This window comes from Eucyclogobius newberryi, unplaced genomic scaffold (genome assembly GCF_026437365.1).
Source record: "Eucyclogobius newberryi isolate DKJ021-1_F unplaced genomic scaffold, fEucNew1.0.hap1 SCAF_5, whole genome shotgun sequence".
Taxonomy (NCBI): Eukaryota; Metazoa; Chordata; class Actinopteri; order Gobiiformes; family Gobiidae; genus Eucyclogobius; species Eucyclogobius newberryi.
In genome coordinates, this window is record NW_027316167.1 from 5,510,112 (window position 1) to 5,524,293 (window position 14,182).

The 14,182-nt window shown below is 43.1% G+C and overlaps 1 protein-coding gene across 1 annotated transcript; it reads left to right on the forward strand.

Moving 5' to 3' along the window:
* Positions 1-484: 484 nt before the first annotated feature.
* On the forward strand, positions 485-13,021 carry fah (fumarylacetoacetate hydrolase (fumarylacetoacetase)). Its single transcript, XM_072465413.1, has 14 exons — positions 485-600; positions 1,710-1,820; positions 1,890-2,011; positions 2,855-2,904; positions 3,678-3,768; positions 3,836-3,933; positions 5,157-5,209; positions 5,302-5,401; positions 5,915-6,045; positions 6,138-6,213; positions 8,634-8,680; positions 9,724-9,825; positions 12,158-12,275; positions 12,924-13,021. The coding sequence occupies exons 1-14, from the start codon at positions 520-522 to the stop codon at positions 12,998-13,000; spliced, it is 1,257 nt and encodes a 418-aa protein (XP_072321514.1). The 5' UTR covers positions 485-519; the 3' UTR covers positions 13,001-13,021.
* The last annotated feature ends 1,161 nt before the right edge of the window (positions 13,022-14,182 follow it).

Genomic DNA, 14,182 nt, shown 5'->3' on the forward strand with positions numbered 1-14,182 from the left:
CCTGGTTTAGTCCTGGTTTAGACCTGGTTTAGTTCTGGTTTAGACCTGGTTTAGACCTGGTTTAGACCTGGTTTAGTCCTGGTTTAGACCTGGTTTAGTCCTGGTTTAGTTCTGGTTTAGTCCTGGTTTAGACCTGGTTTAGACCTGGTTTAGTCCTGGTTTAGTTCTGGTTTAGTCCTGGTTTAGACCTGGTTTAGTTCTGGTTTAGTCCTGGTTTAGACCTGGTTTAGACCTGGTTTAGACCTGGTTTAGTCCTGGTTTAGACCTGGTTTAGACCTGGTTTAGTCCTGGTTTAGTCCTGGGCACATGTGGGCCGGCTTGTGCCCAGGAGCCGGTGCTTTGCTGAGTCACTCTGGCCTGGTTTGCATTAGTCCTGTGGGCGGGGGAGGACCCTCAGGACGCGCTCTGATTGGCTGAGAGCAGAGAGGCGGTCCAGAGTCCTCACATCTGGAAGTGTTTGTCCTCACACAGAGACAGAGACAGAGACAGAGACAGAGACAGAGACAGAGACAGACCAACATGTCGTTCATCCAGGTTTCCCCCGACTCGGACTTCCCCATCCACAACCTGCCGTACGGGGTCTTCTCCACGGACGACAACGTAAGTGACCGGCTCCTACTGACCGGGTCAAGGGTCAGACCACTTTACCATCACATACTGCAGAGACCTGGTCCATGTGTTAGAATACTGGACCACTTTACCATCACATACTGCAGAGACCTGGTCCATGTGTTAGAATACTGGACCACTTTACCATCACATACTGCAGAGTCCTGGTCCATGTGTGAGAATACTGGACCACTTTACCATCACATACTGCAGAGACCTGGTCCATGTGTTAGAATACTGGACCACTTTACCATCACATACTGCAGAGACCTGGTCCATGTGTTCGAATACTGGACCACTTTACCATCACATATCATCATATATATATATATATATATATATATATATATATATATATATATATATATATATATATATATATATATATATATATATATATATATATATATATATATATATATATATATATACATATATATATATATATATATATGTATATATGTTTATATGTTTAATGTTATTTTTTTATTTTAAAGGCCTGGATAATTGTATATTTACTACTGCATTTGAAATGTGTCAGCCTTGTTTAAGACCCCTTTAAATCTCCTTTAAGAGTCCTTTAAGACCCTTTAAGACTCCTTTAAGACTTCTTTAAGCCTCCTTTAAATCTCCTTTAAGACCCCTTTAAGACTCCTTTAAGACCCCTTTAAGACTCCTTTAAGACCTCTTTAAGACTTGTTTAAGACCCCTTTAAATCTCCTTTAAGCCTCCTTCAAATCTCCTTTAAGACCCTTTAAGACCCCTTTAAGACTCCTTTAAGACTCCTTTAAAACTCCTTTAAATATCCTTTAAGACTCTTTTAAGACTCCTTTTAGACTCATATAAGACTTGTTTAAAACTCCTTTAAGACTTGTTTAAGACTCGTTTCAGACGCCCTTTGAAAATAGGTGTTAATCTCGATGCTCCTTGTTAAATAAATGTAAACTATTAAATACATTTGACAATATGTGACTGAGGGTTTGTTTGTTTGTTTGTTTGTTTGTTGCTTTCTCAAGACAAACCTTCTTAAATTATAATAATTCTCTCTGTTATTAAAAATGATCTAAAATGCTTTACTTTCTTGCTTTGATCCCTCACAGCCCAGACATCGTGTCGGCGTTGCCATCGGCGACCAGATCCTGATCCTCGGTGTGATCAAGTCCCTGTTCCGAGGCCCCGTCATGTCCAAGCACCAGGACGTCTTCGAGGAGGCGAGCGGGCGTGTCCACAACCTCATGACGTGTTAGTGACCGCGCCCTGACCAGTGTCTGTGTCCACAGGAGACGCTCAACGCCTTCATGGCCCTGGGTCACCAGGCCTGGGCGGAGACCAGGAAGACACTGCAGACGCTGCTCTCGGCCAATCACAGCACTCTGAGGGACGACTGCCAGCTGCGGGCCAGGTGCGGTGCTGGGTGTCGCCCGTCTGTCAGGTGGCACAGGGGGCGGAGTCTCCAGAAGTGTACACAAAGAGAATACTTTTACTTCAGAATAATATTACTCAAGTACTTGTGGTCCAAGTCATCTTGTTTCATACCTGGACCATATACAGACTTAAATACAAATACATAAATATACTTATAGACTTATAAATGTACTAAACAGACTTATAAATATACTACACAGACTTATAAATGTACTATACAGACTTATAAATATATATATATATATATATATATATATATATATATATATATATATATATATATAGTCTGTGTAGTACATTTATAAGTCTGTATAATACATTTATAAGTCTGTGTAGTATGTACGTATACATACTACACATACGTATACATAGTGTGTACATATACATATACACATATACATATATATATCTATATATTTTATATATATATTTTATATATATATATATATATATATATACTACACAGACTTATAAATGTACTACACAGACTTATGTATATATATATATATACTACACAGACTTATATATATATACTACACAGACTTATAAATATACTATATATATACATACTTTCCTCCCCTCTGACCTCCAGAGGTGAGTCAGCGCTTTCAGCTCCGCCTCTGCTTCATAGAACCACGGTTACGTGTGTAACTTTCATTTTCTGACTGAAACACTTCAAAATGACACAAACGTGTATAATCAGTTTTATGTCCTCAAGCAGCATTTATGATCTAAACACTTGATTTGAAGAGCAAATTGAAGAGCAAAACAATTGCAGTAGTGTGTGTGTGTGTGTGTATTTGTGTGTATTTGTCTGCAGAGCGTTTGTTCCTCGGGGCGGGGCCACGATGCACCTCCCGGCCCACATCGGTGAGTGACACTCCAATTTATCTCTAGTACTAGTATTGCAGTGTATCTCTAGTACTAGTATTGCAGTTTATAGTATTGCAGTTTATCTCTAGTACTAGTATTGCAGTGTATCTCTAGTACTAGTATTGCAGTTTATAGTATTGCAGTTTATCTCTAGTACTAGTATTGCAGTTTATAGTATTGCAGTTTATCTCTAGTACTAGTATTGCAGGGTATCTCTAGTACTAGTATTGCAGTTTATCTCCAGTACTAGTATTGCAGTTTATCTCTAGTACTAGTATTGCAGTTTATCTCTAGTACTAGTATTGCAGTTTATCTCTAGTACTAGTATTGCAGTGTATCTCTAGTACTAGTATTGCAGTTTATCTCTAGTTCTAGTATTGCAGTTTATCTCTAGTACTAGTATTGCAGTGTATCTCTAGTACTAGTATTGCCATTTATCTCTAGTACTAGTATTGCAGATTATCTATAGTACTAGTACTAGTATTGCAGTGTATATCTAGTTCTAGTATTGCAGTTAACTCCAGTACTAGTATTGCAGTGTATCTCTAGTTCTAGTATTGCAGTTTATCTCCAGTACTAGTATTGCAGTTTATCTCTAGTACTAGTATTGCAGTTTATAGTATTGCAGTTTATCTCTAGTACTAGTATTGCAGTGTATCTCTAGTACTAGTATTGCAGTTTATCTCTAGTACTAGTATTGCAGTTTATCTCTAGTACTAGTATTGCAGTGTATCTCCAGTACGAGTATTGACTGTTGGCTCCGCCCCCAGGGGACTACACAGACTTCTATTCGTCCAGAGATCATGCCACTAACGTGGGCGTCATGTTCCGGGGCAAAGACAACGCGCTGATGCCGAACTGGTGCGCTCGCCATTTCCCTCACGTTCTAGAACAGAATCCGTAAACGTTTCTCTTTGCCACGCTGTAGGCTGCGGTTGCCGGTGGGGTACCACGGCAGGGCCTCGTCCGTGGTGGTGTCCGGGACCCCCCTGCGGCGCCCCTCGGGACAAATGAGACCAGACCAGAGTGAGTACAGCTGAATGCAGTATAAATACTCTGATGTACTTCAACCTGCTTTAATGACCTTTGTGTCCATGTAAAACGTCTACGACTATAAGTTGCACTAGAGTATAAGTCGCACTGGAGTATAAGTCGCACCAGCCAAAAAAATGCATAATAGAGAAGAAAAAAACATATATAAGTCGCACTGGAGTATAAGTCTCACTGGAGTATAAGTCGCACTGGAGTATAAGTCGCATTTTTGGGGAAATGTATTTGATAAAATCCAAGACCAAGAACAGACATTTCCTCTGTAAATGCAGTTTAAAATAATAACAGATTAGAGAACATGGTGAACAGGTGTTCTTATGCTAACGCTAACACCTTCAGCTACATGACGCATGCTAACGCTTACACCTTCAGCTACATGACGTATGCTAACGCTAACACCTTCAGCTACATGACGTATGCTAACGCTAACACCTTCAGCTACATGACGTATGCTAACGCTAACACCTTCAGCTACATGACGTATGCTAACGCTAACACCTTCAGTTACGTGACGTATGCTAATGCTAACACCTTCAGCTATGTGACGTATGCTAACGCTAACACCTTCAGCTACATGACGTATGCTAATGCTAACACCTTCAGCTACATGACGTATGCTAACGCTAACACCTTCAGCTACATGACGTATGCTAACGCTAACACTAACACTTTCAGCTACATGACGTATGCTAACGCTAACACCTTCAGCTACATGACGTATGCTAACGCTAACACTAACAGCTTCAGCTACATGACGTATGCTAACGCTAACACCTTCAGCTATATGACGTATGCTAACGCTAACACCTTCAGCTACAAGAGGCACAGACAGAACTGTGGTAAGTGTCTGGTATGTTAACGTAACATATGAACAGTTATTCAGATAACTATAGCATAAAGAACATGCTAACAAGTTTAGCAAAGCATCAGTTTTACCCCAAATCACTAAATCCACTGAATTCTTCTTCCTCTGTGTCACTTCTAAACAACTCCACAAACTCCAGAGGAAGAGGAAGTGCAGATTCTTCTTCTGCATCGCTTAGAGCCTAGAGCGCCCTCTTGTGGTTGTCAGGGTGAAAATAACAAATAATATCACATATAAGTCGCACCGCGGCCAAAACTATGAATAAAAGTGCGACTTATAATCCGGAAACTATGGTAAATTAAAGCATGAACATACAAAACTGTGCGTGTTTCAGGTAAACCGCCGGTGTTTGGACCGTCCAAGCAGCTGGACATCGAGCTGGAGATGGTGCGTGTTCTCAGCATTTTGACCTCAAACATATGTCATAATTATCCAAAGTCTGATCGAGCAGTTGTCTAACGAGCGGAACACACACACAGGCCTTCTTCGTGGGCGGGGGGAACCGTCTGGGAGAGCCCGTCGCCGTGGAGACCGCCCATGAACACATCTTCGGCATGGTCCTGATGAATGACTGGAGCGGTACGTGTCTTCACGGCACAACCCACCGTTATCTCAGTCTGACAAACTCTACAAAACAACATTCAGCTCTAATCGGCTTCAAAACTAAATAGAATCATAAATAAAGCAATAGATTAGATCATTAATAAAGTATAAAGTAAATCCCTCCGTACCTCCTGCTCCCTGACCTCCTGCTCCCTGGCCTCCTGCTCCCTGTCCTCCTGCTCCCTGTCCTCCTGCTCCCTGGCCTCCTGCTCCCTGACCTCCTGCTCCCTGGCCTCCTGCTCCCTGACCTCCTGCTCCCTGTCCTCCTGCTCCCTGTCCTCCTGCTCCCTGACCTCCTGCTCCCTGGCCTCCTGCTCCCTGTCCTCCTGCTCCCTGACCTCCTGCTCCCTGACCTCCTGTCCTCCTGCTCCCTGATCTCCTGCTCCCTGTCCTCCTGCTCCCTGTCCTCCTGCTCCCTGTCCTCCTGCTCCCTGTCCTCCTGCTCCTTGTCCTCCTGCTCCCTGTCCTCCTGCTCCCTGTCCTCCTCAGCGCGGGACATCCAGGCCTGGGAGTACGTTCCTCTGGGTCCGTTCCTGGGGAAGAACTTCGGCACCAGCATCTCTCCGTGGGTGGTTCCCATGGAGGCGCTCATGCCCTTCGCGGAGCCCAACCCGGTCCAGGTACGGTCCCCTGTCCCGAGCTGCTGAGGTGAAGGACCTCCTGGTCTGCAGGAGGTTCTGACCCAGGTCTGACCGTGGTTCTGTGCTCTCAGGATCCAGAGCCTCTGCCGTACCTCCAGCACCAGGACCCGTTCTCCTTCAACATCAACCTCTTTGTGGCAATCAAAGGTGGGATTCAGCAGACTGGACTCTGGTCAGACTGGACTCGGGTCAGACTGGACTCGGGTCAGACTGGACTCTGGTCGGACTGGACTCGGGTCAGACTGGACTCTGGTCAGACTGGACTTGGGGTCAGACTGGACTCGGGGCCAGACTGGACTCTGGTCAGACTGGACTCGGGTCAGACTGGACTCGGGTCAGACTGGACTCTGGTCGGACTGGACTCCGGTCAGGCTGGACTCGGGTCAGACTGGTCTTGGGTCAGACTGGACTCGGGTCAAACTGGACTCGGGTCAGACTGGACTCGGGTCAGACTGGACTCGGGTCAGACTGGACTGGGGTTGGACTCGGGTCAGACTGGACTCGGGTCAGACTGGACTCGGGTCAGACTGGACTGGGGTCGGACTCGGGTCAGACTGGACTCGGGTCGGACTGGACTCGGGTCAGACTGGACTGGGGTCGGACTCGGGTCAGACTGGACTCGGGTCGGACTGGACTCGGGTCAGACTGGACTCGGGTCAGACTGGACTGGGGTTGGACTCGGGTCAGACTGGACTCGGGTCAGACTGGACTGGGGTCGGACTCGGGTCGGACTGGACTCGGGTCGGACTGGACTCGGGTCGGACTGGACTCGGGTCAGACTGGACTCGGGTCGGACTGGACTCGGGTCAAACTGGACTCGGGTCAGACTGGACTCGGGTCAGACTGGACTCGGGTCAGACTGGACTGGGGTTGGACTCGGGTCAGACTGGACTCGGGTCAGACTGGACTCGGGTCAGACTGGACTGGGGTCGGACTCGGGTCAGACTGGACTCGGGTCGGACTGGACTCGGGTCAGACTGGACTCGGGTCAGACTGGACTCGGGTCAGACTGGACTCGGGTCAGTAGTTTTTCCTCCAGAGGGTCAGGAGCAGCTTCAGTTTGAAATGGGGGCCTCGTCACAGATAAATATTCAATCCTTCGATTTTCAAGACTTCAAATTTAGAAATGTAAAAAATGTGTTTCATCACGAGAACATTTTGAAAAGATTCCCTCAGTTCACTCTGAGTTTGAAAATCTATGCATTGAATATTTACATTTTTAAAACTGAGGAAAAACACGACTAAGAATCTGAATCTGATGAAACGGTGCATTTGAGTGACGTGTCTTTGTTTCATTTACAAATATATTAGAGTCATTGTTGTCTCCTCCTGAACCTAAAAGCATTTTCACAGTCCATAAACTCCTTTCAATCATCTCTTCGCTCAAAAAGACGGCAGGTGTTCATCCCCAGTGCTGCCAGCAGAGGGCGCAATCACCCACATTTATTTCCTGGGAACTTTGCCCAAAATGATGTTAAAATACTACAATGCATTAGCTTTAGTAAATTGTGCTACAGGCTCAGCTCTGTTCCAGTTCCTGAAGGTTTGCTGAATGTCTCTCCCAGCAATTTGTCCTTGTCAACTAAAAAACTTTGAAAAAAAAACACACAAATTCAAAAAGACAAGGCAAGTTTATTTGTAGAGCACATTTCATACACAAGGCAATTCAAAGAGCTTCACAACAGGAAGAAAATGCATTAAAATCACAAAGAAATGACAGAAATCCCAAAACAGTTTAAGACATAAAAGAGAAGATCCTTTCAGTCACATGACCAGCTAAACTAAACTGTTTTTATCTTAGATTTGAACATTGTCAGAGTAGAACCTGTCTCACATCTCACCTGTAATGACCAAACATCAAAGTCTGTGAATACGACTGAAACATCTCAGTAAAATCACCAATACAACATTGGCAGTGCTGGAGAGGCTCGTATAAGACAATGAAGAGAATGAGACTGTTTTAAAGGAGACAGACTCAATGATGAAAACACCCCAAAAAACAACCTGCGGGTCATTATTTCATCTCTAAAGACAGCACAGACTCCACCCCCTTTATGTTTTCTCGTGTTTTGGATTCAAACTTAAAGTTGGGTGGAGCAGATTCTATCAGAACTACATTTCCTTTTGTCAAGCCATGTTTCAGTTAAAAACATAAAATCATTCATTAAGAGTGATTTGTTACATAAGGATCTGACATTCAGCTCAGCGAGTTTCAAACTAGTTTCAGTGGGACTGGGCCTTATCTTTTCACAGGGAATAAATCACATTTCTTGGATTGGGCAGCCTGACTCTCATTTTGTTTTCCCATCTGTGTGATGTGACTTCAGAAATAGCACTAGAGGGGGCTGTTTTTATACCTGCATTAAAACTAGAATAGAAAGAAGTTCTCAATGTAGTGCAGTCCTCTAGGTGCACACTCTTTGGACAGCCATGTGTTCTCTTTTCAAAACTTCAGTCTGTTTAACTCGCGCCGTCTTCAGGACGGACTGTGACCTTGACCTTTGACACAGATTCTCTCGTGTTTGAGTTGTTGTCACAGAAGTGTCCTAACACTGCGCCCTCTGCAGGTGAGGCCATGGAACAGGCGGCAACCATCTGTCGCTCCAACTTCAAGGTCAGTACTTCATCCTCCCTGTGACTGTGCAGTAGTCTTCCATTAAAGGTGCACGGTGTAACTTTACTGGTGAAGGGTCTGACACCTGCTTGTCTCCATGGTGATGCTATTGCTTTGCCTGTATGTTCCTGGGTATCGCATTAAACCTATTGATCCTGCATTTAAGTGTTTTTATTGAATATTGAATACTTGACCTATATTTGGTAAAATATTTTTTAATGTAATAATCTAATTAAAGTACTTTATAACTGTATAAGGATGTAACAATATCCAAATCTCATATTTTTTAAGAGGCTATTGGTGTATATATATACACATATATGTGCTACTTTTGTGTTTAGTATTACTGTCATATTCCTAAGACTTAAAATATCAAAGTACAAAAAGAAAAAAAGTAATATCTTGTGTCACGAAATGGTGCAAAGGATCATGGTCTATGTTGTTGTTTTGGCTGTTGCAACAAAACAAAGCATTTAAGCAAAGCAGTTTGTCATTTGAAAAAATTTGATACTGTATATTGTGAGCCCACGATATTATTGTGGCACTTTTGTCGATATGATACTACTTTTTTCCATTTTTCTCACTAATACTGCATCGTTCAAACCCTAAAGTACATGTTCGAATACTTTTGATTTAAAGCAAGTAACTGTCTTCAAATGAAAGCCCAGAGCACAGATACTCTAAATGAATGTATGTATTTAAGGTACTTCTTAGCCTTGCAGCTGTAACCCTCTGGTACTTCTGTGTGTGTAGTTCATGTACTGGTACTTCTGTGTGTGTAGTTCATGTACTGGTACTTCTGTGTGTGTAGTTCATGTACTGGTACGTCTGTGTGTGTAGTTCATGTACTGGTACTTCTGTGTGTGTAGTTCATGTACTGGTACTTCTGTGTGTGTAGTTCATGTACTGGTACGTCTGTGTGTGTAGTTCATGTACTGGTACTTCTGTGTGTGTAGTTCATGTACTGGTACTTCTGTGTGTGTAGTTCATGTACTGGTACGTCTGTGTGTGTAGTTCATGTACTGGTACTTCTGTGTGTGTAGTTCATGTACTGGACCATGAAGCAACAGCTGGCCCACCACACAGTGACCGGCTGTAACCTGCGGCCCGGAGACCTGCTGGCATCGGGCACCATCAGCGGACCGGTCAGTGAAGGGAGGCGCGGTGCAGTGACCACAGTCTGTACTCCAGGAAGTTACTCCAGTAAAGAGTACTGAGTAATACACCACGTACAGTCAGCAGGGGCAGAAAGTTACTCAGAAATACTCACGCTACTGTAATTGAGTAGATCTTTTCTTCTTTTACATTGTTAAAGTGTCAAAGTTTTACTAAAAGTGCCTTAAAATTTTACTTGTAACTATTACTTTGAGTAGTATTTTTCATGTGTACTTTTTACTTTTAAGGTTTAGCATCAGTACGTGTAATTAAGTGCGTTTTTAGCCATGTACTTGTACGTGTCTGTGGATTTTCAGTACTTTTCAGCCAATTGGGCAGAAAACCTAAAAAATACAATTGCAAAGTACCTAAAAAACCTACTCAAGTACAGTAACGTGAGTATTTGGTTGATTGAATATTAATACAACTTTTAGACGGAGCAGTATTTGTACGAGGAGTATGCGTCCTGTGTACACGCTCTCACATGTTTGACTGAACATGTATGTTTGACTGCACATGTATGTTTGACTGCACATGTATGTTTGACTGCACATGTATGTTTGACTGCACATGTATGTTAGACTGTACATGTATGTTTGACTGCACATGTATGTTTGACTGCACATGTATGTTTGACTGAACATGTATGTTTGACTGCACATGTATGTTTGACTGCACATGTATGTTTGACTGCACATGTATGTTAGACTGTACATGTATGTTTGACTGAACATGTATGTTTGACTGAACATGTATGTTTGACTGCACATGTATGTTTGACTGCACATGTATGTTTGACTGCACATGTATGTTTGACTGCACATGTATGTTAGACTGTACATGTATGTTTGACTGCACATGTATGTTGAACTGCACATGTAGACTGCACATGTATGTTAGACCGCACATGTATGTTAGACGGCACATGTATGTTAGACTGCACATGTGTGTTTGACTGCACATGTATGTTTGACTGCACATGTATGTTAGACCGCACATGTATGTTTGACTGCACATGTATGTTTGACTACACATGTATGTTAGACTGCACATGTATGTTTGACTGCACATGTATGTTGGACTGCACATGTATGTTAGACTGTACATGTATGTTTGACTGCACATGTATGTTGAACTGCACATGTAGACTGCACATGTATGTTAGACCCGCACATGTATGTTGGACTGCACATGTATGTTAGACTGCACATGTATGTTTGACTGCACGTGTATATTTGACTGCACATGTATGTTGTGCTGCACATGTATGTTAGACTGCACATGTATGTTTGACTGCACATGTATGTTAGACTGCACATGTATGTTAGACTGCACATGTATGTTTGACTGCACATGTATGTTGGAATGCACATGTGTGTTTGACTGCACATGTATGTTTGACTGCACATGTATGTTAGACTGCACATGTATGTTAGACTGCACATGTATGTTGTGCTGCACATGTATGTTAGACTGCACATGTATGTTTGACTGCACATGTATGTTAGACTGCACATGTATGTTAGACTGAACATGTATGTTGTACTGCACATGTATGTTAGACTGCACATGTATGTTGGACTGCACATGTATGTTAGACTGCACATGTATGTTTGACTGCACATGTATGTTGGACTGCACATGTGTGTTTGACTGCACATGTATGTTTGACTGCACATGTATGTTAGACTGCACATGTATGTTAGACTGCACATGTATGTTAGACTGCACATGTATGTTTGACTGCACATGTATGTTGGACTGCACATGTATGTTAGACTGCACATGTATGTTGGACTGCACATGTATGTTGGACTGCACATGTGTGTTTGACTGCACATGTATGTTTGACTGCACATGTATGTTAGACTGCACATGTATGTTTGACTGCACATGTATGTTGGACTGTACATGTATGTTAGACTGCACATGTATGTTAGACTGCACATGTATGTTTGACTGCACATGTATGTTGGACTGCACATGTATGTTGGACTGCACATGTATGTTGGACTGTACATGTATGTTAGACTGCACATGTATGTTTGACTGCACATGTATGTTGGACTGCACATGTATGTTGTGCTGCACATGTATGTTTGACTGCTCATGTATGTTGGACTGCACATGTATGTTAGACTGCACATGTATGTTGTGCTGCACATGTATGTTAGACTGCACATGTATGTTAGACTGCACATGTATGTTAGACTGCACATGTATGTTGTGCTGCACATGTATGTTAGACTGCACATGTATGTTAGACAGCACATGTATGTTGTGCTGCACATGTATGTTTGATGTGTGTCACGTGTGCTGCAGGAGCCTGAGAGCTTCGGGTCGATGCTGGAACTGTCCTGGAGAGGCTCAAAGACCATCGAGCTTCCAGGAGGCGAGAGCCGGACGTTCCTGAAGGACGGGGACGAGGTCATCATCACGGGTCAGCAGCATTTAGACCTCTGACCTCTTCATATTCATACATTAATTAATATTCATACATTAATATTCACAACACACACTAATATCTATACACAGGAACTTTCATTCATCACATACTATTTGTACTATACTATTTTCAACTATTTAAATGTATTCTTGTTGCATTTTGATAACCGTTATTATTAAACTAAAATTTGAAAAATAATAGTTTTTTTAATCATGCACGTTTCCACCTTCCATCTCAATGTTCAATAGAAAGTCGTTTGAGTCGAGTACTAAAATAATCATTGCAGCCTTGAATTAAGGGTTTTACAGTTGAAGGTTTATGGTAATAATAATAATAATAATCGTGACTAAAGTGTGATGTTTCTTATCACAATTATTGGGATATTAAAATGTATCTCGAGACATCCTCAGATATGAATATGCCTATAAAATATTTCAATATATAATTGCAAGAAACCTTTTTTATCATCAAATTTGGATTTATGAACACAAATGTATCAATGGGACTGACTAGTATGAACTGGTATTACAGTGTTAACAGATATACCTGGCCTGTCCCTGTCATAGATAACTGAAGCCTGTGAGTGCGTTTCCATAGTAACAGTATGCTTGTGTTGTTGTGTTGTTGTGTCGCTGTGTGCAGGTCACTGTCAGGGTCCCGGGCACAGGGTGGGCTTTGGCTCCTGCTCAGGGCTCATTCTGCCGGCTCTGCAGCGCTGAGTCCACCTCAGAACATCTCCAGAGGGCGGGGCCAAACCAGAGGGCGGGGCCACACCAGAGGGCGGGGCCACAAAGGACCATCTCACACCAGAATGTTACTGTTGTGTTACTGACGTTTGATACCACTTTTAATAAAACATGTATTTTATTAGTATGTTTCTGTGTGTCACTCTCTACTTTATGAACATATGCAGATATATCTAAGGAGACGGCAATGTCCCAGCGTCCCCTGTCCTTAGACAAATGTCCCAGAGTCCCCTGTCCTTAGACAAATGTCCCAGAGTCCCCTGTCCTTAGACAAATGTCCCAGCATCGCCTGTCCTTAGACAAATGTCCCAGCGTCCCCTGTCCTTAGACAAATGTCCCAGCGTCCCCTGTCCTTAGACAAATGTCCCAGCATCGCCTGTCCTTAGACAAATGTCCCAGCGTCCCCTGTCCTTAGACAAATGTCCCAGCATCCCCTGTCCTTAGACAAATGTCCCAGCGTCCCCTGTCCTTAGACAAATGTCCCAGCGTCCCCTGTCCTTAGATCCTCCTTCTCGGCCAGGAAAAACTACAAACCCTCTTTGGGAAAAAGTAGAAACTTAGACGAGTTCCACATGAAGGAGAGCGAGACAGTGGAGCTGGAACCACTCAGGAGGAGAACCAGTTCTTCAGGAGGAGAACCAGTTCTTCCAGGCAGATGAAGAACCGTTCAAATGGAGTAGAGACTCTTCTCCAGGACTCGAGGATCATCTGGGTCACAGGTCATCGGCCTGTTCCACTCCCGGCGGAAAAGGCAATGAACAGATTGCAAGTGCAATAGAATATTAAATATGTTTGATAGAATAAGTAGTGTTTATCAGAGGATAGTGCTCAAGCTGCCATACTTCCCCCACAGTTGCTCCTAGGGCAGCGCAGCTGAAACTGTAGGTTTATATTTCTGTTCCTAACTGGTCTGACCATGAGCCATTTCAAAGAGGAACGTTTTAAGCCTGGTCTTAAATGAAGAGACTGTGTCGGCCTCTTTAACATGGACAGGAGCTGATTCCATAACACAGGAGCTCTACCTCCTACTGTACTTTTAGAGACTCTTAGGACCAGAAGGCCAGCATTTTGAGAGTGAAGATATGCACCGGCGTAATGTGCTCTCTTCTTTTAGTTCCTGTTCGTAATCTTGCTGCTTCATTTTGAATCAGTTGA

What these genes read in the sequence shown, in the direction of transcription:
- fah (XM_072465413.1), top strand. Translation starts at nt 520, where the DNA reads ATGTCGTTCATCCAGGTTTCCCCCGACTCGGACTTCCCCATCCACAAC. An exon ending in TCTGTCGCTCCAACTTCAAG is followed by an intron (nt 8,681 to 9,723) that starts GTCAGTACTTCA and finishes CTGTGTGTGTAG; the next exon opens with TTCATGTACTGGACCATGAA. An exon ending in CGGGCACCATCAGCGGACCG is followed by an intron (nt 9,826 to 12,157) that starts GTCAGTGAAGGG and finishes CGTGTGCTGCAG; the next exon opens with GAGCCTGAGAGCTTCGGGTC.